General features: G+C 38.5%; 1 protein-coding gene across 4 annotated transcripts in view; it reads right to left on the bottom strand.

Annotated features, from left to right (window-relative positions):
- The window catches only part of PRUNE1 (prune exopolyphosphatase 1), a 67,228-nt gene that overhangs the window by 11,656 nt on the left and 32,249 nt on the right, over positions 1 to 23,323 (bottom strand). Inside the window, exons 2-7 of one of the 4 annotated variants that reach the window (XM_007485403.3) lie at positions 21,833 to 21,914; positions 16,849 to 16,941; positions 8,667 to 8,869; positions 7,319 to 7,503; positions 6,599 to 6,757; positions 4,712 to 4,806 (exon numbers count right to left, since the gene is read on the bottom strand). In XM_007485403.3, coding sequence (XP_007485465.2) covers positions 4,712 to 4,806; positions 6,599 to 6,757; positions 7,319 to 7,503; positions 8,667 to 8,869; positions 16,849 to 16,941; positions 21,833 to 21,886 — 789 coding nt within the window. In that variant the 5' untranslated portion in view covers positions 21,887 to 21,914. Of the gene's footprint in view, positions 1 to 4,711; positions 4,807 to 6,598; positions 6,758 to 7,318; positions 7,504 to 8,666; positions 8,870 to 16,848; positions 16,942 to 21,832; positions 21,915 to 23,323 lie in introns of those variants that run through there. The other 3 variants (XM_007485401.3, XM_007485404.3, XM_056819352.1) reach the window with 3 other exon arrangements.

Raw genomic sequence — 23,323 nt, 5'->3', positions numbered from 1 at the left:
GCTCAGTTACCCATTCTGTGTAATGGATCTGTAATATTCTATACTGGGCATCAGCTTTCACTCATAAATTCTATATTTACTTTAGTTTGGAGCTGTAAGATAAAATTATGTATGGTGGTCCTCCAAGGTAATGCATCCCTTCCTCCCATATTCTTGTTCCAGAAGGGCAGCAAGATGTCTCCCACATTGACAAATGATGACATGGTAGACAATGAGGTATCATGAAACCTGCACACTGAGGCTCTGGCATTCCAGAAGAATCCCCCAAACCTATGCATGCTCCTTATTCCCTATGACATACATGTCAAACCTCAAAACACACCTTCACCTGAATTTGGCCACGTCTATTTTCCAGGGTTTTCAGGAGAGATGAAGATTTTTCTGGAATGAGAGATGACTGGCCCCCAGACTATGACAACCCTGATCCACAGAAAGTGGGAGCTGCTACTCCACATTTGAAGCTAATGCTCTTTAACTAGAGCTGCTACTCCATTTACCTGCTGGGCACTCCATCAGCCCAGGGCTATGGAGTTGCTATTTCACACTTGGAGCTGCTACTCCCCACCTGGAGAGCTGCAATTCCATCAGCTCCAGAAAGGCTACTCTACTAGTCCCTGGGCTTACCTATCAGTCCCAGAGCTATACAGCTATTGGGCTATTATACCATCTTAAACCTCTTCTTCAAAATTATTTTCTTACTTCTGGATTGAACACGTTTGAGTCTCTCATTCTTGGGATGAAACCCTGCTGCAAACTTGGGTGTTTCTCCCACAGCAGTCCTATTCCTTTTTAAATACTGGATCCCTTTAATATAGAAGAAACAACCCAAAAAAACAAATTCCCTTACCTCTTGTTATCCTCAGAGCTTTTCTCACCAGCCTTAGCTCATTCTCATCTTTTTGCTCTTGACAATTTTCTCCAGCATATTCACTCCATTATTTGCCCTTCCTGCCCTTTCCTACACATATTTTTAAAAAAATCTAAGTTGGAATTCCTATTTTTCCTGTTCATTGGAATAATTTCCCTTTATGTTCTCAAATTTTAATTCTTGAGTTTCTCATTTCTTTTGGATTGATTTTCTCTGTAGAATTTTAGTACAAGAGATCTTCCCCACCCTCACAGTGAGGGCAATCAAGCAATTAATAAGTATTTATTAAGTTGCCTACTGTGTGCCAGGCACTGTGCTAAGCAGTAGGGATACAAAGAGGCAAAACACAGACCCTGATCTCAAGGGGCTCCCAATCTACTGGAAGAGACAACAACAAACAAATAAATGTATACAAACAAGTCATATAGGATAAACTGGAAATAATGAAGAAAAAGGACATAAAAATTAAGGGAGTTGGGAAAGGCTTCCTATAGGACATGAGTTCAGATGAGACTTAAAGGAAGCCAAGAAGTAAGAAGGGGACACTGTAGAGGAAGAGCATTTTAGGTAGAGGAGACAGTCAGGGAAAAGGCCCAGAGCTGAGAGATGGAGTGTCTTGTTCCTGAAACAGTCAGTTACCAGTGTCACTGGACTGAAGAGTATGTGACAGGGAGTATATGTAAAAAGTCTGGAGAGGGAGAAGAGCTTTAAATGTAAAACTTAACATGTGCCAAATTCAAGACAAAAAGGATACACAGAGCTCTCTGTGGGCATGCCTGCCGTCTCCTGCAAGAGTTCATTACTAGAAAGCCAAAGTGACTCGGAGCAAAGCTGTTCCCCTCCACCTCTCCATGCACCTGAGGACATTTCTCACCTCATCCATCCCTCTGCCCAGCAGCCCAATGGGAGTGCTTCCTCCCTCCTCTGTCTAGGGTAAAGCACTGGGGGGTGGGGAGAGGAAGTTATGCCTGTTGAGTCTGTGGTGAAGGTGATTCCTGTGATGGGGTTGAAGAGAAGCTAGGTTTGAGGGGAGCAGAGCGTGGCATGTAGCTGGAAGGGAGCAGAGTACTTGGGCCACTCTCCTCGTCCTCTCCATATGAGTTTCTCATCATCCAACTGCTGCCCAGCAGCCCAATGGGAGTGTTTCTTCCCTCCCCTGACTGGGGTAAGGGGGGGAGCCGTGGGGTCACGTGAGGGGGATAGGGTGGGTGGGACTTAGTCTGGGGAGTAGGCAGGGCCCAGCACTCTGTCTCTAAAAGGTTTGCCATCACTTCCATAGGGAATCATTGGAATTTACTGAGTCGGGGATGGCAATGTTTAACATGGTAAGACCTGTGCTTTAGGAAAATCACTTTAGGGACTAAATGGAGGGTGGAATGGAGTGGGAAGAAGTGGGAAGGCAGACTCACCAATAGGCTTTTGTAATAGCCCAGGAATCTGGTGTTGGGGAAATTATTAGAGAAATGTGGCAGAGGTGAAATGGACAGGCCTTGGACCAATAACCAAGATATGTTAGGCGAGATAGTGAGGAGTTCAGGATGATTCCTAGGTGGTGAATGGCTTCAATTTTTTCAGTAAACTATGAGGAAAGGATCTCAGCTGATAAGGTAGGGAAGAGAAACCATGGGAGGTTTGAAGAGGAATGAAAACTTATGGATGGAAGAGCCACTATAGAGAGTGGGAGAGGTGACAGGATTTCAGAACAGTAGTAAGGGTGTGGTTATAATATATATATATTATACATATAATATGTGGTTATAATATATATATATTATATATATAATATAATATAAAATAACAAATTTATCAAAAAGAACTTGGTAATAAAAAATGAAGAATATGAAAATAGGTTTTGAGTGATAATGTATATATAACCCAGTAGAATTGCTTGTCAACTCAGGGAAGGGGGAGAGAAGAGGGGAGGAAGACAACAAGAATAATGTAACCATGGAAAAAAATTAAAAATTTTAATTAAATTTAAAAAAATACCCTGGTCATAAAAATAAAGGAGGCATTGGAAATGTAATAAATTGTAACAAGATAAGGGAATTTCAGAGTACAGGAACATGGAATGGGAGCATTTGAGGGTAATGCTCATCTTTCTGTATGGCTGGGGTGAAGAGAGAAGCAAGTCATGTAAAAATCAGTAGGTTAAGGAACTGAGGGGACAGGTTTTAGATTTGATCAAATATGTATGTTGAAGTTCCCTAGTATAAGAGAAGGAAGGGAAGTGACCTGAAGATAGGCAGACAACAATGATTAAGATTCTGATTGGGTGATGGATATGGATTAAGTGAACTTCAAAGGAAGAAGAAATTACTGCATGATGGTGGTAGTGGAGAACCTGCAAGTAGCAATGGGGAAGGAGTATTCCAATTCTCTCACCTTGGCTAATGAATTAGGGCAGAATGAGTAAAACTATAGCCACTGCTGAAAGGGTGCCCATAGAGGCTGTCTCCTGAGAAGGGAGCCATATCTCAACGACAGTCAGAAGATGGAAGAAGTGGGAACACAAATTTATTGCCTATGGAGGGGACATCCCAGAGGGTACAGTAAAAAGGGTGGATAGCTTTATAGTAAGACATAGTGGGGGTGGGCTGAAGGAAATGGGAATCAAGTAGTGGGGAATAGGGAATGGGTTTGAAAATGACCTATAGGCGTTCAGAATCATTGGGATATGGAAGATATGATCAGATTAGAAGTTTGTTAAATTCAGAAATAATTTTAAAGTCAATAATATTATAACCTAATGGTAAATCAGCTAGGTGACCCAGTGGACAGTGCTGGATCTGAGGTAAGGAAGATCAAAGTTTAATTATGTTTCAGACACCACTAGCTACATGGCCTCTTTCCTTTTAGTCTTGGACAGTTTAGTGAAGGTATAAGTTGGAGATCATAATAATCTACTTCCCTAAGGCAGTAGACCAGGTTGAAAACTTCTCCTCACACTTCAGCAGCAGGAGACAGGCATGATGGAATGGAGCTTCTACTTTCCCCAAAACAGGCTGGAAACTCCAGTAAGGAGATGCAAAGGGTATGATGATAAGGCCCTGACTTCTCCTCTTCCCATTCCCACTGAGGCTAGAAATCAGCCAGGATACACTAAAGACAAGGTAGAAGGTACCTGCCTCTCTCCTCTTACCTTCTCTCTTGCCTATCCTCTAAATCCACTGGATTGCACTGTAGTTCTTCTTAGGAGCCTATATAGCCAGTGATGGTGAGCCTTTTAGAGACAAGAGTACTGGGTCCCACTCCATTCCCAAATCAAGTGTTGCACTCCCTTCTCCCCCTTACTCCAGACAGGGGAGGGAGGAAGCACTTTCATTGGGCTGCTGGGCAGAGGGGCAGAGGGGGAGCGGAACAGTTCTGCTCTGAGTTCCTCTGGCTTTCTAGGAAGAAACTCTGATAGGAGACAGCAGGTGTGCCCACAGAGAGGGCTTTGTGTGCCCTTTTTGGCACATGTGCCATAGATTCACCACCACAGGCACAAGCTGTTCCTTGGCACAAAATCCCATCATTTTTTAAAAAGAAATTTCTTCCACTGATATTGTAGTCACTAATCTTAAAATACCATAATCTATGAAAAACCAAAATTTCAGATCATCCAAAGGGCAATGGAGGGATAATGGTGAATGCAAATAATTTTAAGTTTTTGTCATGTTTAAAATGAGATGGTTAGGCTAAATGATTTTAAAGATCTCTTTTAGCTCTAATATATAAACCTCTAACCCTATCATCAAATACATCAAGTGTAATTTGAGGTTTAAAGGGAAAGATACATGAAGCATCAGTTTGTCTCTCCCATACCTATTCTGAGTAAACTCCCTTATACCTGGCTTTTACCTCCAAATCCATGTATATTGCACTAATGGCCAGCATGGTACTGTCCCCAGAGATTGTCTTCAAGTCTTTTCTTAGCATCTGTTCTGTAGTCAGCCCTGGAAAATGGATAGGCAAAGAGTGAAGATATGGAACTAAAGAGCTATAGGAAAAGCAAAGGGCTCAGAGACCAAGAAACCTCAATCTGACAAAGGATTAGGTATAATGGTATAGAGGGATTGTACAAATGGCAGTGAATGGGTAAAATAAAAGATCCAAAGGAAAAAGAAAAAAAATCATCCAAAAATGACATGACAATTTTGCTTGTACTCCTAATGTTAACACACTGTAAAAAGAAAAATACAAAGTGTAGCAGCTTGAGCAAAAATTTAAACAAATGATCTCAAATATTAAAAAAATAATATTAAAGCATTGGGGTAATACTAGTAAATGGCTAGGATCACAGAATTTCATGTCCCAGAACACTTACCCTTATACTTTCCGTGGATTAGAGGCAGGTACTTAATCTACTTTTATTCTCTCCCTACATAATAACTCTAGTCCCTTCATCACTTGGTTTTGTATCTTAGGAACTTATGAACTCAGTTAATGCATGATTTACTTGCTTTAAAATGTATGTTCTGTTTCTCTGATTAATCAGGAGTTCCTGAGTGAAAAGAACATGTCTCTTAGTACAGACTTTTCCATCCCACACAAACTGTAGCAAGAAGATACCTTGTTGCTGCACAAATATTCTCCAAAGACTTCAAATCCTGGTTTCATTCTGGGTTATGTTTACCCTATATATTTATAGCCTAAACCACTTCTCATACTTCCCAAATGTCCTAAACCATGACCACAGTGCTCAAGAACAAAGGAAGGAGGAGGCAGCTGGGTGGCGGCTTAGTGGACTGAGAGTCAGGTCCAGAGATAGCAGGTCCTGGGTTCAAATCTGACCTCAGACACTTACTAATATGGTGTTCCTCGATGGTAACTGATGGGGAGTTGATGGGAAGTCTCCTCCATCAGCTGATAGAAAGGATACCCCCAAATTCTTGTGCACAGACCCATCAGGGAGATAAGTCTCCCCTAAGTCTGATGATTCAGTAGGGGGAGGGGTCTAGATCAACAGGCAGCTATGGCTAATCAGTAGCCTCAACGAGTTGCTTTCTCCAAGCTCCTTTGAATAATTCCTCTTTGCTGATATCTGACTGCAGTTAAATTGTTTTAATATGTATTGGGTATTGAGATGGTGGGGAGTTGGATAGCTGGTAGAGGGGTTCCTATTTTATAGGTCCTTTACTCTGTCAGCTTCAAAGCTGGACAGAGTTTCACCTACCCTTCCCACTATTTCTCATGCTAAATCAAATATTAGAAGGGTCAAGGAATAGTATAGCAGATGCAGTAGACAGGGAGAGAGAGTCTGGCTCTTGGGCTGAGAGTTCAAGACTCTCGCAGGTCTGAAGAAACCAAAATCTCTTTACAGATGTTGTCCCAGGGCAAACCCCTTGGAAATCCTCTGTTGGCTCGACAAGATCTCCAGCAAGGAAAATGCTTCCTGTCACCTTGAGATCCTTGCTCAAAAAGCCCAGAGTTCCTCTCAGATCTCCTCCAGGTTAACCTTCTCCCATGATCCTCTGTTACCAGAGGTCTCTGGCTATCAATCATTTCTTCTTCCAATGTTTCATCCACACTTTTGCATCTCGCTCTTATACTATGTGACCTTGGGCAAGTCACTTAACCCCCATTGCCTAGCCCTTACCGAACTTCTGCCTTAGAACCAATACCCAGTATTGATTCTAAGATGAAAGATAAGGATTAAAAAAAAAAAGAACAAAGGAAGGATAAGAATTTCCCACTGGTCTGTTCACCTACTGTGAGAGGAAGGGAAGTCATCTTAAAGTTTCATACCTGATACATCAAACTTGGCTTTCTGCAGGGACTCAAAGATGTTGCTCCTACTTGATAAGTCTGGAAAGAGGGCTTCTAGCTGTGCTACATACTTAGAATCCTTTGGGGTTACTTTGCCAGCTTCAGGGGCCATGTTGACACAATCCAAGATTATGGTTGCTATGGGAGAGGGAAATAATAATACATGAAATTCTTCTGCCCCCACATAGCACCCCAAACACTTCCTTCAAACTAACTGAAATATAGCACTGGAAAGGGTGGACTGAGTTCACTAGAGAAAAAAAGGGCTGTGTTGACTTATTTCCCTTAAAAGTGAGAATGAAGACTACTCATCAAAGTACCAGAAATTTATAAAAGGAAACAGGACCCTGGGGAACAGAAGCAGAAATTAAGGGAAGCAAGGGCATTCCAGGCTTGGAAAACTTTTCACAGGCAAGGATAGATGAGATTTCCCAAAGTAAGACTGACAAAAACCAGGGATGCTGGGCTACTAAACTGCTAAACTACCTGTGTAAAGGTAGAGGCTGCCATTATTCGCTTCTGCCCTCTTCCCTCAAAATGTCCAAAATGAAAATTATCCCCAAAGTCTTCAGAAAAGACTAAGCTATGTTATAAGGTAGGCCTAATGAGCAAAGGGATAAAAAACCCTATGGTCTGTACTGAGATGACTTGAAGAAGATCTAGTCAGTCCTTCCCCCATACTCCCCAAACTACCCTTACCATGCAGAAGTGCTGCAGTTTGCCAGTCCAAAATTTCTGGCTTTCCCTGAAGGATTCTCTCAGTCACTAAAGTGGCACAGGATCCCACCAGCTCTGCTGTTACACTACAGGAATGGGGGTATTGTTTTTCCAGGGGCCGGTGGTCCAACACCTCTGTTACAGCATTCTCTAGACTTTTATCACTGCTGTGAGGGGTGGGGAAGAGAGAAAGATGAGGATATGGGGTATAACAACTGTCCCTCACTAATCTGTGGGTCACATGTGAAATTCATTATAGAAGTCTTTAGGGGACCCTTAAGCTAGCCCTCAAGGATCCTTAGCCCTTCTTCAAACCACAAATTCAATAATCATCTCTCCTCAGTTCATTTGTATAATTCTTTTGGTAACTGGAGTTATCTCTTAATTATTCATGAGTAGATTACATATATTCTATATTATCTGAGACAAGTATTTATTCCCAAACAGCATTCCTCTTGTCACTCAGCATGTTTCCTGGGATTTCTCCCTCCAATGTTTAATTACCAGTTAAAGTGTAGGTTCAGGAAATGCAAAACTCATTTTAATATTGATTTGAGTCAAACATAATTAAGAAGTTATATCAACATAGTATGACAATTTTTACAATTGCAAAATAGGAATGGGATGATTATATTACTACAAAGCAAAAATAAACATTAGCAAAATATTTACAGATTATATCATAACATTTTACTCAAAGCTAGCCAAGAAGTCACATGCCTTTATGTAGGAATTTTTAAATATTTTTTTCAAAAGCAGAACTACAAGGACATTAGACATTAGCAACCATGACAGTAATATTAAGCACATATACAAAAACTAAGCAAAAAAATTATGGATCATTAAATATTTGAGATTATCCATGCCACTACTTATTTTATTTAACAGAATTTAAAAAATTTTTAATTAAAATGTTTTCCCCATAGTTACATGATTCATGTTGTCTCCTTTCTGTCTTTCCTTTCTTCTCCTGGAGTTGACAAGCAATTTCACTGGGTTATACATATATTATCACTCAAAACCTATTTCCATATTATTCATTTTTGTAACAGAATAATCTTCTAAAACCTAAACCCCAATTCATATACCCAGATAAACAAGTGATAAATCATATGTTTTCTTCTGGATTCCTATTCCCACATTCTTTCTCTAGATTTGACAAGATTTTTGAGAATACTTTTTATTTTCTGGTGATTATAGGGTATCACCTACCTTCAACTATTAAATTGGGAAGCTCTTGTGAAAAATTGTCTTCCAGTACTTGGCTATATGCTCTACATACAGGAAGGACACTTGATAAATAATGATAATAAATAATTGTTATTCTTACCTTGGGAGGATGTGATGGTCAACAAGGGTAAGGGTAAGTTGCCCAATCTGGTGCAAAGCATGAAGGTCAATTTCATCCCGGAAAATCAAGGAAGACTCTGGGATATTAAGTTCCGAAAGCAGAAATACACTTTCACCCCTCAGTGCTAGCTCAGAATGTGGAATATTTAAAACTGGCACAAAGGCTGCTTTGGACTCAGATGTCTGGGTAGGAAGGTGAAAAGAAATTTACTGTGTTAAAAATAGATGGGAATGATAAATGGCATCTATATAAAACTATTAGCAAGCATAATATGTAATAGGGACAAATTAAAACCCTTCCCAATACAATCAGGAGGGAAGCAAGGATGCCTATTGATTCCTACTACTATTTAATGTTGTAATAGAAATGCTAACTATGGCAATAAGATCAGAAAAAGCAATTGAAGGAATTAAAATAGGCAATAAGGAAACAAAATTATCACATTTTGCAGATGGTATGATAATGTGTATATATAGAGAACCCCAGAGAATGAACCAAAAACCTAATCGAAATAATTAACAATGTAAGCAAAGGTGAAGGATACAAAATAAACCCACATAAATCATAAGCATTTCTATTTGCCATAAACAAAATTCAATAGTAAGAGACAGAAAAGGAAATTCCACTTAAAATAACTTTAGACAATATAAAATACCTAGTGCATATTTATCAAAACAAATTCAGCAAATATATGAACATGATTATAAAATACCTTCCACACAAATAAAATCAGAACTAAACAACTAGAAAAATATTAATTAACTCATGGATAGGCCAAGTCAATATTACAAAAATGAGACTCTTACCTAAATTAATTTACCTGTTCAGTGTCATATGTGAGAAGGGAATTTGTGTGTTGATTTGATCAATCAAAGAATTGAACTTCCCTTCCATTTTTTTGAATTTGGATCAATCAGCAACCACAAAATTGATCCCACAGGCACTGCCCCACCTAGCTAATTGTGGACATGGGAAGGTTCCTGGGGAGTGATATAAGAGAGCTAGGGGGTGTAGTAAGGATTTATAAGATGAGACCCAGCAGGAAGCTGGGGGAGGGAAGGGTTGTTGCTTTCTGAGGCTCAGATTTGTAGACAGACACTGAGTTGTTAGGCTCTGGATTATTAGGCTAGGAAATCTCTTCACCTCCTTTCTATATTTATCTCTTATTTTCTTTTTCTTACTAATAAATCTAGCTATTAACAGTCTTGAGACTTAAGGGTTAATTACAATTTTGGCAACCACAAAGAGATAACAAGTACTCTCATTTTCTTCAGTACTTTTTCTCTCCCTAAGTTATTCTTGAGTAGGCTTGTTAGTAGCTAAATTCTAGAGTTAGGAGTTCTTATTCCTCTTTAATTAGAGCAGTTTGGAATAGGAAGGGGTGGGACAGATTAACCTCATGACTATAGCTGTTGGTGTAGTGCTATGGAGGAGTTTGGAAGCCCCTTTTGTTAAGGTATAGGGCAATCCCTATTCCCTCTATCCTGATACCTTCCCTTTTGGATGTGTTTGGATGTAAATCATCTTTAGTTAAATAAACACAGTCAGATAATCTTTGTAAGGGTGAGAGGGGCCTGAAGGGAGAAAGGGTTTCTTAGTAGAGAAAGTTCTATATAATCTCAAGTTAAGCTAAATCTTGAGGTGTCCATCAATGCCTCTCCCCCCTTTACCCCTTATTTAATATCTGTAAGTAGAGTTTTTCTTACAAATTCCAATAGACTTGTTCTATTGGAATGTTCTAATGTTCACTAGTATGGAGGGAAACAAACTGAAAATAGTTAGCAAGCAATAAAACAATGGAGTCTGAAAATGTTTAAAATCACCTCCAGATCTCAATAAGTTTTCTTCCCCTCCCCAGTATTTATCATCCATTTGCATTTCTTTTGTCACCCCACAGGCAGTGGGGGATGGGCAGAATCTCCATTCTGTATGTTGAGAGTATTTAAGATTTTCAAAACTTTGTCAAAATATTCCAGTTTGGTCTGGAATTCAAGCAGCCTAGCTTGTTGCTGCCTATTCTTAAGGAGAAGTAAAATAAAATGGGAAATCTCCAGTGAAAATAAAAACTGCCAGTAAAAGAATTAAACAAAGCTTGTCAGCTCTTCCAATTCAAAACTGTTATTTCAAAATTTCAAGCATGCTTCCTAATAGCATTATCCCTCAAACCCCCACCCCCCCCAAAATGGTTGAATGGATTTTATTTACAGAGTAAACAAAAAGGCAAAACTTTGGGGAGAACAATAGTGTATTTGCATATGAATGACTGGCTTAAAAAAAAAAAAACCCAAACTCTGACTTCAAATCCACTGCTTTTTGGCTATGTGCCTTCCCAGTGAAAAAACCTCCAGTAACAGCCTTCTAAACCAGGAGCCCAGAGTCAGCTCTTTTAAAAAAAATCTGCTTGAAAACTAGAAAGGGGTGGGGGGGACACAGCTAAATAGCGTGGTTTTTCTTCTCCTGTGCTGAAAAATGGCTAGGACAGCTTGGAAACCCAGGATTTATACTTCACCCAATCCTTAAGAATTTCCCAGGTTATGTGTTGAAAAGACACAGCAGAGGCTCATGGCAGGGGTGTCTGGTTGCAGGTAGGCTCAGACTGCAGGATGGGTGGGGCTGCTAGCAGTCTTAGGAGTGCAAGTAGATGGGTCTGAGAAGCAGTTTATCCCTTCTGGCCAAGAGCTCCTGGAAAAGCTACTCAAAGGAAAGTGGGTGGGCAATAATAGTGGCAATAGCACAGGCAGGGCTGGGAGAGCTCAGGGAGACCTAGCCCAGAATCTTGTGATTAGCAGAGACTGGGAAAACTTACTATTGTTATTGAAAAAGTTATCTGACTAAAAAATTTGAGAATTAGTTTTCGTAAGTGGTTGCCAAATTGTCAGAATTAAAATTAATACACAATAACTCAAGTATTGTATTTCTAAGATTTATTAATAACAACTTGAAATAAAAAGCTAGAGTTAAAACCTAACTAAACTGCAATCTCAAGAAAGAGCTAAAGGGCGGAGCCCAAGAAAATTATAAACAATCACACAAGACTCAAGCTTGAGGCCACAGGAAAAGGGATGCTGGAAGATACAAAAGGAATTCTGGAGAATATAGTCCCAAAGCAGAAAATTTCCATTTATATATCATAGGCACTGCCCCCCTGGGTGGTGCCAGGCTAATTGCGTGGAATCTGTCAGGGAGCAAGCTTCATTTCACCAGATCAGCATTTAGGGTAGGTTAGGCAGTCTCTTTACCTCTTTCCCTTCCACATTTCCCTCATTTTACTAATATTCCAATTAAATAAAATTGTTAAAAGCTGCTGTTTTCCTGACTTAAGGGATAATAATTAGCAGCCACTTTTTAATAACTCTCTGATTTAGTCAAAACACCAATTTAACCATTATAGTGGAAAACTCAGTATTTGACAAAAACTGTTTGGAAAACTGGAAAACAGTATGGTAGAAACCAGGCATAGACTAACACCTCACACTATATACCAAGATAAAGTCAAAATGGATACTTGATCTAAAAATCAAGGGTGATACCACAAACAAATTAGGGGAGTACAGAAAAGTTTACCTCTCAGAATTATGGATACAGGAAAAATTTATGATGACACAGAGAACATAATGAAAAATAAAATGGATAACTTTGATTACATCTGATTAAAAATGTTTTACACAAACAAAACTAATGCAATCAAGATGGGAAAGGAAATAAATTGGGGAAAAATTTTTAGAGTAAGTATTTCTGACAAAGGCCTCATTTCTCAAACATATAAAGAACTGAATCAAATTTATCAGAATGCAAAGCATTCCCCAGCTGATAAATAGTCAAAGGATATGAACAGGCAGTTCTCAGATGAAGAAATTAAAACTATCCATAATCATATGAAAAAATACTTTGAATCACTACGGATTAGAGAAATTAAAATTTAAATGATTCTGAGAAAAGACTACACACATCAGATTGGCTAATGATTAAAAAAAGGGAAATGATAAATCTTGTACATGAATCTTAAAACTACTCAGACTCTACTTCAGAAGATTTAATTAAGCTATTGCCCATTTTTAACAATGGAGGTACTTGGTCAGGAATGTATTGAGAACTTTTAAAATTACTCCACCCTACTCAGACAGTGCCTTAGAGGAAGATAAGAATGAAAATTCCTGATTGAACAATGAAAAGTCCTTAATTCATACTTATAGTGAAGCTAAAACCTTAAGCTAGGTCTATTTTTAGATCTAATACAAAAGGTTGTTAAGTACCTATAAAGGTTAAATTAGTCACTAAAAGGTCAAGCAACTTACAAAAGACAAGCTTAACAAAAGAGGTGTGAAGTTTTAATCTAACCAGAGAAGGTGAGGACAAAAGAAGATGAGAACTAAGAATGGGAAGTCCTGGGAAAAAATGTCTACTGTGATTGGTAGATGTGAAAATTTAGGGGAGGTGACATAAGAGAAAATTTCTTTAAAAGGAGAATTCAGTTCAGATTGGAGGTAGTTCAGTTTGGAAGTTGGAGTTCGGAGTTGAAGTGAGGACTGAAGCTTGCTAGGAAATGATCTTGTGGTGAGTGATAAAGACTGACTCACTCTCCCTTAGGCTCAGGCCTAGGCTAGGCCCTTTCCTACTGCTTGGCTACTCTCTCTCTCTCCTTCCCTTAATTCCTTTATTTGTATTAATTAAAATCTCCATAAAATCCAGCTGACTTGGGTATTTTCATATTTGGGAATTTTCCCATGGTGACCACTGTAAACCTAAAAATTTCTCAGACTTATGAATGTTAGGGGTTTCCCCCATTGGGGACTCTTCTACTTAAAAAAATTCCCTAGCAGATGGTGAGAACTCTACTTGAGTGTGGGGGCTCCTTACCTTGGGAATATCCCTACTCCACCCTACTTGGGACTGTTTTAGGACAGAGAGCTCCTTGAGAACAATGGAAGTACTTTGATCCATGCTTATGGAAGGGACAAGAAGTTCTTTGAGTCATGACTATTTTAGAATTGATACAATGGGATACTAAGTACCTATAAAGGTGGGGCAACTTGTAAACTACTTAAACCTAAAAGGGTGATAACTTATTCAGAGGTTTTTTTCTAATGAAATTTGTTGACACAGCAGCATTTTTTTTTCCTGACTTACTAAAGAAATTAAAACTACTCAGCTGTGAATTCAAAATGGGCAGTCCTTTAGAAACATCTACAGTGATTGGTAGATGTAAGGACTTAGGGGAGGTGACAGAGAAGATTTTGCCCTTAAAAATAAGAGCTCAGGGAAGAGCTAGAGAGTCATTCTGAAACATTCAGATTGGAGAGACTCATTCTGAGGAGACTGAATCTGAAACATTCAGATGGAGGAGGGAGCTGGTGAAAGCAGCTGAGATGCTGCTGGCCTGGTGTCATTAGAAATCCTTACTTAGACAGATCTTATGGTGAGTTATAAAAAACTGACTGATTTCTCTTTTAAGACTCAGGTCTAGGCCATATTGGCTTTGAGGCCCTTCATACTTATTCCTTTTTTACTCTCTCTCTCTTTCTTTGATTACTCATTGTATTGTTAATTAAAATCTCTATAAAACCCAATTGACTTGGGTATTTGAATAATTGGGAATATTTCCCTGGCAACCACCTTATATTTGATTTTAAACCCAAGACACTGTAGTGAAACATATTTCTGCAGTCAAACTTACTCACCCTCTCTTATATCTATCACAATTTATATCTTCCACTATTTTAACCACTATAGTTTAAGACCTCAACCATTTTAAATCTCACACCACTTAATTTTAGATTTTTGAATCAAGACACTAAAAATTATCTTTATATTTTGGCTGAAACCTTTACAGTTTTGGCAATTCACAGTCTTGGCAAAACCACATTTTCATGGTTACATGGAGAAGTAGTGGAAAAATTGGAACACTAATACACTGTTGGTAGAACTGTGAACTGATACAACTATTCTGAAAGCAATATGGAACAATGCCCAAAGGGCCTTAAAACTACGTATTCCCTTTGACCCAGCAAGACCCAAAGATTAGGGAAAAGAACCTGCTTGTACAAAAATATTTTTAGCAGCTCTTTTTATAGTGGCAATGAATTTGAAATTGAGGGACTGTCCATCAACTGGGGAATGGCTGAATTGTAGTATATGGTTGTAATAGAATATTATTATGCCATAAGAAATGATGAACAAGATAAGTTCAGAAAAACCTGGAAAGACTTTTAAGATGCAAAGTAAAGTGAGAAGAACCAGGAGAACAATGTATACGGAAATAGAAATATTTTATGATGATCAGCTATGAAGGACTAAACCATTATCAGCAAGTAAGATTCCAAAATAATAAAAAGATGGAAAAAAATAGAAAAAATGTTATTTATAGCCAAAAAAGGAACTATTGGAATTTGATTGTAAATCAAAACATACCAACTTTCATTTTGTTTTACTTCATGAGTTTTTTCTTGTATATGTGATATATGTCTTCTATAATGGCAAGAGGAGTATGGAAATATATATTGCATGAAAGCACTGGTGTAACCTATATCAAACTATTTTATTTATTGCCTCAAGGAGGGATTGAGGGAGAGAATTGAATCACAATATGTCAGAAAACAATTGTCAAAAATTGTTTTTACCTGTAACTGAAAAAAGGAAAGAAAAGAAATAACACCATTATAGAAAAAGGGAAAGCCAACAAAACTAGTAGCTAAGGCAGGGGTCCCCAAACTACAGCCTGCAGGCCACATGTGGCCCCCTGAGGCCATGTATCCAGCCCCCACTGCACTTCCAGAAGGGATGCCTCTTTCATTGGTGGTCAGTGAGAGGAGTACTGTATGTGGTGGCACCTCAAAACAGGGTGTCCTCACATACAATACTAATTCCATTGACATAATCCTTTGTGTGGTGCCTTGTTGTCAATGGAAGATGTCAGCATGGTGAGTGGCGATCTAGGGGAGGGGATTCCGCACTGTGTATACTGCAGGAATTTAGGGTTAGGGTTAAGTCTGGCACTCCAACGATCTGAGGGACAGTAAACTGGCTCCCTGTGTAAAAAGTATGGGGACCCCTGAGCTAAGGAATCTAAAATGGTGCCGAAAGGCAACATATTCAACTTTAACCTAAAAAAAGAAAAAAATGACCGTAACTTCATTGGACAAAGGATAACTTTCTGGTTATTATTCCATCTTTAATACTTGTTTTATGGTTTGTTTTAAAGAGTGGTAAAAGAGATGTTATTTATAGAATATAATATTGAAGTTAGAGCTGTTTATTTTTTGGATCTGCATCCCTAGTACCTAATGAAATGCCTTATTTATTGTAGGCACTTAATAAATGCTTGTTGAATTAAACTTAACATCTGCTTTAAAAAAAGAATGGATGAAAGAAGAGAAAGACAGTTCATCTCTTAGCAACAAGGCAACATATATAGAGAGAGACAGAGAAAAATCAGGGTGACAATCTCAGGCTAGGACCTTACTTTTTCACTATCTAGGACAATAGTCATGATGTGAATTTTAAGTCATAGCCATTTCTCGTGCTTTATCTATGTCTTTCAAAGTACCCACCTCTTAACACTGGTTGTTGTCCTTCATACTGGAAGAGGACTAAAATGATATCATTATGCCATGGGCAATGCGCACTACTACATCTGATTATGGCTGAACAGACCAATTCAAGCTCAGAAGCCCCTATTGAGGTCAGGCACAAATAGCCTAAATAAACTTTTGGGATGGAGATGTCTCTAAATCTGTGCATCTTATAGTTCTTTTGAGCTACATATACATAATGAGAAAGTAAAATTCAATGAAATGATAGATAACCTTGAAGTCTGTGTATTGGAAAGAAAGGATTATTAGTAAGCAGAAGCCTGGGATAATGGAATCAAAATGCCTAGGTTAAGTGGAAAGCTGAATCAGAAAGACTACTAGGGCAGCTGGATGTCTTTGTGGATAGAGAGCTAGGTCTAGAGATGGGAGGTCATGAGTTCAAATCTAGCCTCAGACACTGCCTAGCTGTGTGATCATGGGCAAATCACAACCCCAATTGCCTAGCCCTTACGGCTCTTCTGCCTTGGAACCAATACTTAGTATTTTATTCTAAGACAGGAGGTAAGAGTTAAAAAACAAAACAAAACAAGAAAAAGGAAAACTACTATTCTACCCTGTCCCTAGACACTCACATTTTCCAAGTAGAAGGCCAGAGTGAGAGCAGACACCATAGAGTCCAAGTCACAGGCTTCATTTCCCAATACAACATGAAGAGGTCGGGACTCCTGAAAAGAGAAAGGAGGAGGTTAGGAAGGGGTGGGGGGGAACCAAGAAAAGTCTAAGATTTGAACCATTTTAAACCTATTTGACAGTCACAACAACTCTGTGAAGTAGGTTGGTATTTTCTGATGATGTATTTTGATGATGCCCATTTCACACATTAGGGAACAAGAAAAAGAACAGATTTGTTCACAACAAGTTATTATATGGCCCTCTTCCTATCTGAGCTGATGGTATCTCTTGGCTAGTGATATTTCATTCCACACAATGGCTGTTTCAAACATTTTCTTCCCTTTCAAAGCTACAAGCACATATCAAACTACCATATTTGGAGCAGATCCTGCACTAAAGAAATTGAAGACAAGTGTTTAGTATCCTTACCTGTTTTCTTCTCTCTTTACTCAAGAGCATACCTATCCTCTGGCTAAAGCTTATGCTTCTAAAACCTCTCTCTTCCCTCCAAACCTAGGTAGCATGTGGTCCCTCTCCCACATCTTCAATTTCTTTTTATTACTCACTGACTCCATTCCTTCTCCCTACAAAAATGATCATCTCCCTAATTATTGGGGAAGGAAGGAGAAAAATCCTTCCTCTGACTTTTCTACACAATCTTCCCTCCAGATTTCCTCTCTTTTCTTTGTTAAAAAAGATACTTTGGGGGGCAGCTGGGTAGCTCAGTGGATTGAGAGTTAGGCCTAGAGATGGGAGGTCCTAGGTTCAAATCTGGTCTCAGCCACTTCCCAGCTATGTGACCCTGGGCAAGTCACTTGACCCCCATTGCCTAGCCCTTACCACTCTTCTGTCTTGGAGCCAATACACAGTATTGACTCCAAGATGGAAGGTAAGGGTTTAAAAAAAAAAAAAAGATACTTTGGGACAAAGTATTCTAGACCCTTCTTTAAAATCTATTCTCTTCTTAACTCTCTGTATTTTAGCTTAGGTACCTACTACTCAATGAAAAAAAACAAACCTTTTTTTAAGTGATGGGATCCCCAGCAAATCTCTTAAATTACAAACTGCAGGACTGGTGGATAGATATGCTTATGTTGAAGAAGATCCTAATTGGTGGTAACATATATCAATGAAATCACAGGCTAATCTATTGATTATTCAGTTAAAATATCTTTTCGAAATCTCTTCCATTTGACCTCTGCATCTTTTGACAAGAAGAGATAAATCCCTCTTCCCAAGGGCTTCAGAGATTTTTCCACTCTCCTGGTCTTCTTTCTATCTCTCAAACCACTGGGTCTCCTTCAGAGGAAGTGCTTTCCTTTTTCCAGACCCTTAGAGGTAGCTGCTTACTTTCCTCAGAGACCTATCTGTCTATCTCTGTCGTCAACATATAGATGTCCCAAGCTCATTACCTTTCTCTCCAAACCTATTCTTTGTGATCCAACTATCTCTGGGAACAGCACCAGTATTCACTTCCCATGTCCCAATATTTGGTAGGATCTTCTTTATTGTTCCTTCACAACCATTCAAACAATAAACATTTAATAAATACCCATGTACAAGGGATTTTTCCAGGTGCTGGGGGTACAAGTGAAAAAAATGAAACAATTCCTTCTTGCAAAAAAAAAAAAGACAAGTTCATACATAAATATGGACAGCATAAATGTAAAGTGAATACAAACAAATTATATATAAAGTAATTAAATACAAGGTGGTTTTGGAAGGAATGCACTGGCAACTAGGGAAGGATCAGGAAAAGCTTCATGTAAAAGGCTTGAAAAGAACTGGAAATTAAAGAAGTGGCCATCAGTTGGGAAATAACTGAACAAACTGATATATGAATATAATGGAGTATTCTTGTGTAGTAAAATGACAAAAGGGATGGTTTAGAGAAACCTGAGAATTTCTGTTATTGGGTATGAACAGATACAGAGTGAAATGAGCAGAACCAGGAAAATAGTTTCTAAAATAATAACACTGTAAAAAGGAAACAACTTGAAAAAAACTTAAGTACTAAAATCAATGCAATGAATAACCCTGATGCTAGAATACGAATGAGAAAGCATGCTACCCTCACCTCCTGAGAACTGATGGATTCACAATACAGAAAGAAATACATTTTTAGATATAGCCAATGTGGGAGTTTATTTTGCTTGGTTATGCATATTTGTCACAATAGTTTTGTTTTGGTGAAAGACAGGAATAGTATTACCACTCCCTGACTAAAAATTGAGAAGAGAACAGAAGGAATCACAAATAAGCAAAGTTTCATGCTGAATTTATTATATGCTTTAAAAGAAAAGCAAGCTCTGTATAATGGAAAATTGAAGTACTATATAGAATTCTCTCCTGTGCCACAATGTATATAGAAATGCTCATTTTAATATTTTTTTTTTCACAAAAAGAATGTGGTGCTGAGTTGTATCTTAAAGCAATATAAGGACTCTATGAAGTATGAATAAGGACAGACTGAATTTCAGGCATGTGGGAGATGAATAAGACCAAGAAATATAGACAGGCAACAGAATTAATATCTTACGTGAAGTAGAGAAAGATGAGTTTGGATGGGAGAGTGCTGGAGAAAGAGTAATATCCATTAAAACTATAAAGACAGGTTAGAGCCAGTTTGTAAAAGGTTTTAAAAGCTAAACAGAGGAATTAATATTTTATTCTATAGGCAGTAGGGAGCCACAGTAGTTGAATAAGTTATGTGATCAGATTTACCCTTAAGGAAAGTTACTTTGGCTGAAGTGTATTGGATAGACAAGAATGGGGAAAGATGAGGTAGGGAACCTAGTTAAGAGGCTATTAAAATAATCAGTGTGAGAGGGCCTGAACTAAGGCAGGAGCTATTCAAGTAGAGAAGAGAAGCTGGAAGAGGCCAGAGATGTTGAAGATTTTGAAACAGTAGGATTTGGTAATGGACTAGATATATGAGGTGAGGGAGAATGGGAAATTGAAGATAATGTTAAAAACCTGGGAGTCTGGAAGCCTTCTAGTGCCTTAACAAAAATAGGGACATTAGGAAGAGGGAAAGAAAGAATGATGAGTTCACTTTTGGACATGTTGAGTTTGAGATATTTTGGGGAAAATTCAGTTTGAAACATTCAATAGGCAACAACTAATGCAGGACTGAAATTCAAGAGTGAGCCTGAGGCTGGATATAGAAATTTGGGAGTTATTTGCATTAAGATGAAAACTGAAGCCCTGAGAAACCCATGATGTAGAGAAAAAAGACCATGGGGCATAAGGCAGAAATTTGGGGAACACTTAGAGTTAGGAAAAATTATATGGATGATGATCAACAAAGAAAACAGAAGAAATGGCCAAAGAGGTAGGAGAATCAGAAGAGATTGATGTCAAAATTTAGAGAAGACCATCCAGTAAGAGATTGATGTTTAGCAGTGTGAAAGGCTGCTGAGAAGCAGATAGAACTGAGAAAAAGACTATCAAATTAGAAAATTAAAATATTGTAATTTTGGAGAGAACAGTTTCAGCTGAATGCTAAGGTTCACAGTTATATTGTAAAGAGTTGAAAAGTGACAGAAGAGGAAGTAGAGGCCAATAGGAAAGATATATAAAGATAAGATTCAGTAAAGGTTTTATTAAGGATGAGAGTCTTGGGCAAGTTTTAAGGCAGAAAAGAAAGAATCAATAGGTAGAGAGAGGCTAAAAATTTGAAAGAAGATGATTAAGGAAACAATCTGCAAGAGAAGACAATCCTATATATATATTTGGGGGTTAAGGATCTAAACGCCTTTCTGGGCTTTCCCTCTTTCCCCTCTAAAAAGGTTTGTTTTTATCCTTCCTTTTGAAGAGGATCAATGAAATGTTTTGATTGGCAAGTGAATTAAATCTAAGTGAGGATGAGTTTTCACAAAATCATCAACACACTCTGTCTTCCAGTCCAGACAAAAGGACTGGTGATGGCTTGGAATGCAGTAGATGACCTTGGCATCTTTGGTGTATGATCAAGCTCTTAGTGCTCCATAGCTCTTGCTTTAGCAACCTTCATGGCCAATGGAACAAATTATTCTCATCTGCCCCCTCTCCACATGCCCCTAACTCACCAATGGGTTTGAGGCCCATTGGTTATGCTCAATCTGGTTTAGCCTGTCTGCAGAGATTTTCCTGGGATGCAGTTGCATTGTATGTTACAGCTTCTTGGAACCACAAGTGAGAGTTGAATAAAAGGCAGATGAGCAGCCCTGAAAAGGGCTTGGTAAGCCCTCACACAAGAGGTTCTAGTCCTCCCTCAACACCCCATACATCCCACTTAGCATGTACTGTATGTTTTCTATGACACTGGTCTCCTTACTATTCTTTCTGATTCCAGGCATTTTCAATCACTATCCTTCATGCCAAGAATTCTCTCTCCCTTCATTTCTGCCTCCTGGCTCCCTACAAATCCCATTTAAAGTTAGAGCTTCTCCAAGAGACCTTTCCCAATCCCCTTTACTGCTAATGTCTTCCTTTTGTGATTATGAATGATACATCCAATAACTGTTCAATAGTCATTTGTATATTATCTCTGTAGACTGATTTCCTAAAGAGCAGGCAACAGTTTATGCCTTTGCTTGTAGCTTCAGCACTATGAACAAATGTTGTTGTTGAGTCATTTCAGTTGTGTCCAATTCTTCTTGTTCCCATTTGGGGTTTTCTTGGCAAATTCACTAGAGTGATTTGCCATTTCCTTCTCCAGCTCATTTGAAAGGAGAGGAAACCCAGGCAAATGGGGTTAATAACTTGCCCAGGGTCATCAAAGGCATTTGATCAAAATTTGTAGACTTGATTTTCTATTGTGTCCCAGTTCCATTCAAAGGAAAGTATTTTCTTCCAATATTCAGAAAAGTTTTTGAAAGAGACAGCAAAGGGCTTAGTGGATAAAGTGCTAGACCTGGAATTAGGAAAGGTCTGAGTTCAAATTTGAGCTCAGATACTTACTAGGTGTTGAACCTCAGCAAGTCGTTTAACTGCTATCTGTGCCAATTTCTTCATCTGTAAAATGGGAATAACAGCAGGGGTACTGTGAGAATAAAATGTGAATATTTGTAAAGAGTTTTGCAAATCTTAAAATGTTAGCTATATTATTTTCAATAGTCAGAAGAGATTTTTGATACAGATTATAAGGTGTCCTTTTTAAATTCTTGAAGGGAAAGATCAAGGAAAGAATGGAATAGCAAATATTGTTATTTTATTATTCTGAAATGCTAACATAAAATTGTATTTTTATATAATATATATTTCAAGATTCTTATGTTATCTCTAATTGTTTTGAGGTAGGGATATGTCTAAGGGCATGAAGGCTGGGGGGGTGCTAGGCTGGTTTGGATATCACTCTCTAAGTTAGAAATGGGTAGTCAGTATTAATCTTTTTTCTTTAATACAAAATGTAGGAAGATCAATGTTTCTAATCAGGAGGGTGGAAAACTTGTGGGTAATGATGAAATATAGTGTGATCATCTCTGTGTGTGTGCCTATGTTAAGGAATAGGTCATTAATGAAGGTAAGGGATTGGGGAGTTTAGAAAATTTGAAGGAGCATCTTTGTGAATTGTAAAGTCTCCTAGGATAAAGGCAGAAGTTGAGGAGGAGAGGAAAAGAATGAATTAGATGCTAAGTTTCTTAATAATGAAGTGAGAAACATCTAGGAATTGGTATTCTAGAGCCTCCATAATTTTGAATGGATGAAAAATTCTGACTGAGTGCACTTTAAAGAATGCAAGGATGGGGGCAGCTGGGTAGCTCAGTGGATTGAGAGCCAGGCCTGGAGACGGGAGGTCCTAGGTTCAAATCTGGCCTCAGACACATCCCAGCTGTGTGACCCTGGGCAAGTCACTTGACCCCCATTGCCTAGCCCTTACCACTCTTCTGCCTTGGAGCCAATACACAGTATTGACTCCAAGATGGAAGGTAAGGGTTTAAAAAAAAAAAAAGAATGCAAGGATTGATGGCAGTAAAGAGACAGTCTGGAAATTACAGTGGGGAGCAAAGAATATTCTTTTTTAAATAATTAAGAATATTTTCCCATAGTTAGATGATTCATGCTTTTTCCTTCCCCTCTTTCTTCGCCCCTCCTGGAGCTGGCAAACAATTCCATTGGCTTATACATGTATCATTGTTCAAAAACTATTCCCATATTATTAATATTTGCAATAGAGTGATCATTTAGTCAAAATCCCCAATCATATACCCATCGAACCACATGATCAATCATATGTTTTTCTTCTATGTTTTTGCTCCCACAGTTCTTTCTCTGGATGTGGATAGTGTTCTTTCTCATAAGTTCCTCTGGATTGCCCTGGGTCATCATTGCATTGCTACTAGTAGAAAAGTCTAGTATATTTGATTGTGCCACAATGAATCAGTCTCTGTGTACAATGTTCTCCTGATTTTGCTCCTTTCGCTCTGCATCAATTCCTGGAGGTTGTTCCAG

The sequence above is a fragment of the Monodelphis domestica genome, chromosome 2, assembly GCF_027887165.1.
Source record: "Monodelphis domestica isolate mMonDom1 chromosome 2, mMonDom1.pri, whole genome shotgun sequence".
In the NCBI taxonomy this organism is placed as follows: domain Eukaryota; kingdom Metazoa; phylum Chordata; class Mammalia; order Didelphimorphia; family Didelphidae; genus Monodelphis; species Monodelphis domestica.
The sequence above is the reverse complement of the archived record's forward strand: the minus strand, read 5'-3'. Positions and strand labels throughout refer to the sequence as shown.